At 55.7% G+C, this 4552-nt stretch overlaps 1 protein-coding gene across 1 annotated transcript in view; it reads right to left on the reverse strand.

The window, feature by feature from the left end:
- LOC104394589 (C5a anaphylatoxin chemotactic receptor 1-like) overlaps positions 1 to 4069 on the reverse strand; it is a 10051-nt gene extending 5982 nt beyond the window's left edge. The window contains exons 1-5 of the mRNA XM_010004204.1: positions 4025 to 4069; positions 3621 to 3704; positions 3355 to 3531; positions 562 to 749; positions 339 to 469 (exon numbers count right to left, since the gene is read on the reverse strand). Of these exons, the coding sequence (XP_010002506.1) occupies positions 339 to 469; positions 562 to 749; positions 3355 to 3531; positions 3621 to 3704; positions 4025 to 4069 (625 nt within the window). The remainder of the gene's footprint in view (positions 1 to 338; positions 470 to 561; positions 750 to 3354; positions 3532 to 3620; positions 3705 to 4024) is intronic.
- Between the last annotated feature and the right edge of the window lie 483 nt (positions 4070 to 4552).

The raw sequence follows: 4552 nt of genomic DNA on the forward strand, positions 1-4552 counted from the left end.
GCTCCGACTCTTCCCAGCGGTCGTCGTGCATGCTGGGATGGAATTCATGGCATCAAGGTGGGGAAAGACCTTCAAGAGCATCGAGGCCCAACCATCCCCCCTAAAAACCCCCTCCCCAAAACTAAAACATCTCAGGGAACACCACATCAACCCCCCTTTCTGTTGGGACATCTCTAAGGATGGAGCCTCCCCCACCTCCCCCGCTGTTCCGAGGGCTCCAAATCCTGGGAACTAATATCCAGGGAATCAACTGGGCTCAGAAGTGACCCCCCAAAAAACAACCCAGCCCCAAACCCACCACCCAACCCACCTGTAGGGCTTGGTCCCCACGCCCTGACCTCGCCCTCGGCTCTTCCTCCTCCGTTGCCCGCGCGGCGGGACCAGGAACTCCCCGAACGTGGGAGGTTTGGGATGAGGCCGTTTGGGCTCCTCCTCTCCCACCACTTCCAAGCCCGGATCTTCCTTGAACCTTCCAAAGAGGAATCCACAAAAAACCAGGAGGGTCAAGCACCAAAAGCAAGGGTGTCACCACCTTTTGGAGGCCCCACCAAGGGGACCCACATGGTGTCAGATTTCTGGGCGTCCCATTCCCGGCGCCAGGTCCCGGCGGGATTTCGGTGCCGCGCCAAACGCTCCCGGTCGATCTGTTCCCGCTCCTTCTTCCAGCGAACGTACTCGGCGCGTTCCCGGCCCGTCATGGACAGGGTCATGTCCAAGGGGACCCCACTCTTGGGGCTGGAGCGACGGCCCTGAGGTAGAAGGTGAGTTTGAGGGACGTGGGGAATTCCAGCTGGGATGGGCAAGAGGTTGGTTGGGCTTGTAGGGATTGGGGGTTCGCAAGGGAGGAGTTGATGTTGGAGGTTCTTGGTGGGGACATAGGCAGTGGGAACCTCAGCAAGGGCGCTGGGGACACCAAGAGCACATCAAGAGGGACCTGGAGAGGTGGGAACCTCATGAAGTTCCACCACGTTGGGGCTGGGACACAGTTGGATGCCCTTGGTGAGGACATGCACAGTGGGAACCTCAGCCAGGGCACTGGGGACACCAAACCCTAGTGTGGTGACCATGGAGGACACCAAGAGAGACCTGGAGAGGTGGGAACCTCATGAAGTTCAACCACGTTGGGGCTGGGACACAGTTGGATGCCCTTGGTGGGGACATGGACAGTGGGAACCTCAGCAAGGGCACTGGGGACACCAAGAGGACATCAAGAGGGACCTGGAGAGGTGGACAAACTCCTGAGTTCAACTAGGCCAAGAGCTGCTCAAGGGTTGGCACTGGGACCAGTTGATGTTGGATGTCCTTGGTGGGGAGATGGGCAGTGGGAGCCCCAACAAGGGCACTGGGGACACCAAGGAGGACCTGGACAGGCTGGAGAGGTGGGCAACATCATGAAGGTCAACCAGTCCAACAGGTCCTCAAGGGTTGGCACTGGGACCAGCTGAACGTCCTTGGTGGGGAGATGGACAGTGGGAACCTCAGCAAGGGCACTGGGGACACCAAACCCTGGTGTGGTGACAATGGAGGACACCAAGAGAGACCTGGAGAGGTGGACAAACTCATTAAGTTCAACCAGGCCAAGAGCTCCTCAAGGGTTGGTGCTGGAACACAGCTGGATGCCCTTGGTGGGGACATGGAAAGTGGGAGCCCAAACAAGGGCACTGGGGACACCAAGGAGGACACCAAGAGGGACCTGGAGAGGTGGACAAACTCATGAGTTCAACCAGGTTGGCACTGGGACACAGTTGGATGTCCTTGGTGGGGACATGGACAGTGGGAACCTCAGCACTGGGGACAACAAGGAGGACATCAAGAGGCACCTAGAGAGGTGGGCAACCCCATGAAGTTCACCAGGCCAAGAGCTGCTCAAGGGTTGGCACTGGGACCAGTTGATGTTGGATGTTCTTGGTGGGGACATGGACAGTGGGAGCCCCAACAAGGGCACTGGGAACACCAAGAGGACATCAAGAGGGACCTGGACAGGTGGACAACCTCATGAGTTCAACCAGGCCAAGTGCAAGGTCTTCCTCATGGTTGGGACAACCCCAAGCACAGATCAATGGTGGGTGGGAATGTGTGGAGAAGAACCCCGAGGAGAAAGACTTTGGAGGTGTTGGAGAATCTCCACGTGAGCCCACCAGAGCCAACTGTGGTCATGGCTGCATCCAAAGAAGAGTGACCAGCAGGTCAAGGGAAGGGATTGTCCCCTCTCCCCAAGGACATGGAGCTCCTGGAGAGAGTCCAGAGGAGGCCATGGAGATGATCCAAGGGTTGGAGCAGCTCTAGTCAGGCTGGTTGGGGCTCCAGGGAGACCTGGAGCACCTTCCAGCACCTGAAGCACCTTCAGATACCTCCATGAAAGGTGGAGATGGACTTTGGACCAAAGGATGGAGAGATGGGGTGATGGTTTCAAACTAGAAGAGGGTGGACTGAGCTGAGACCTTAGGAATTCTTCACCATGAGGGTGGTGAGAACCTGGCACAGGTTGCCCAGAGAGGCTGTGGAGGCCTCATCCCTGGTTCAAGGGCAGGTTGGGTGGAGTTTGGAGCAACCTGAGTTGGTAGGAGGTGTCCCAAGGGGCTGGGAGTTGGGACTGGATCATCTCGGAGCTCCAACCCAACCCCAAACCATCCCATGACTCCACAATCCCAAAAAAACAAGACGTTTTTTAGGGCCTGATGGGTGGTTTTGAGGTCAAGTGGGTGTTTTTTGGACCAAACTGGTGGTTTTTGGAGCCCAACTGGTGGGTTTTGGGCCCTGACAAGTGGTTCTGAGGTCAAGAAGGTGTTTTTTTGGGGTCCAACAGGTGGTTTTGAGGTCAAGTAGGTGGTTTTTGGGGCCCACTGAGACAGTTTTGGGGTCCAAGTGGGTCTTTTTGGGTTTCATTGAGTTGGTTCTTAGGCCTGTGGGTATTTTTGGTGACCAGGGGGTTATTTTGGGGGCCAGGTGGGTGGTTTTTGGGTCAAGTAGGTGCATATTGGGGCCCAACAGGTGGTTTTTGGACCACAATGGGTGATTTTTGGAACCAGGTCAATGGTTTTGAGGTCAAGAAGGTGGTTTTTGGGCCCCAACAGGTGATTTTTGAGGCCCTGATGGGTGGTTTTGAGGTCAAGTGGGTGGTTTTGGGGGCCCGACGGGTGGATTTTGGACCATGATGGGTAATTTTTTGAGCCAGGTGGATGTTTTTTTGGTCAAGAAGTGCTTTTTGGGGCCCAACTGGTGTTATTTGGGGGCAAACTGGTGTTTTTTGGGCCATGATGGGTGTTTTTTGGGTCAAGAAAGTGGTTTTTGGGGCCCAACAGGTGTTTTTTGGGGCCTAGTGGATGGTTTTTGAGGACCCACCAGGGTACTTACAGGGCCCTGCCAGGTCTTCTCCTTCTCCATCCCAGCTTTGACCTTGTCAAAATCTGCTCCCCCCCAGTTCCGGACGTGCCGGCGACTTCCCTCCCGCCGGTCGGAGTCCTGGAAGGGGCCGCTGCGCCGCGGGTCGTCCAAGAAGTTCCTCACTGGGTTCTTCTCCTGCAGCCCATCCTGTGGCAGGAGGGGGACGTTGTTGTCACCTCACGAACGACCCAGACCACCTGAGCACCCCCCTCCCAGCTCCTCTTCTCCCTCCCTACCCGCTGGTTCCTCTCGTATTCCGCGATCTTCTCCATCTCCTCGTTCATCTTCTCGATGTTCTGGCGCCGACGCTCTTCCCATTCCTGGGGAGGAAAAGAGGAGAACCCCCCTTGAATACGGGGGCAGGGAGGAGCCCCCCCAAGCCAGTTGTTGACCCCTCGGCACCCCTAAACACACCTGGCCTTCAAAACCCACCTGCTGGGGCCCAAAAACCACCTGCTTGGCCCCAAGAACACCCACCAGGCCCCAAAAAACACCAGTTGGGCCCCCAAAACCCACCTACTTGACCTCAAAACCACTCATCATGGCCCAAAAGCCACCTGTTCAGCCACAAAAAGCACCTACTTGACCTCAAAACCACCTCATCGTGGCCAAAAAACATCAGTCAAGCTCCAAAACCCACTTTCTTGACCAAAAAACCATCCACCTGGCTCAAAAAATCACCCATCGTGGTCCAAAATCCACCCGTCAGGCCCCCAAAACCACCCACTTGACCTCAAAACCATCCACCAGACCCCAAAAACCACCTGTTGGGACCCAAAACCACCCACTTGACCTCAAAACCACCCATCAGAGCCTCAAAAACCACCTGTTGGGCACCCAAAAACACCTATTCAACCTCAAAGACATTCACCTCGACCCAAAAAACACCTTGTGGGCCCCAAAAATCATGTTCTTCACCTCAAAAACCACCTGTTGGGCCCCAATATCCACCTACTTGACCTCAAAACCACTCATCGTGGCCCAAAAGCCACCTGTTTGGCCACAAAAAAACCCCACTTGACCTCAAAACCACCCATTGGCCCCCAAAAACCACCTTCTTCACCTCAAAACCACCCACCTGGCCCCAAAAATAACCCCCTGGTCACCAAAAATACCCACAGGCCTAAGAACCAACTCAATGAACCCCAAAAAAGACCCACTTGGACCC

This window comes from Chaetura pelagica, unplaced genomic scaffold, assembly GCF_000747805.2.
Source record: "Chaetura pelagica isolate M959 unplaced genomic scaffold, ChaPel_1.0 scaffold1448, whole genome shotgun sequence".
In the NCBI taxonomy this organism is placed as follows: Eukaryota; Metazoa; Chordata; class Aves; order Apodiformes; family Apodidae; genus Chaetura; species Chaetura pelagica.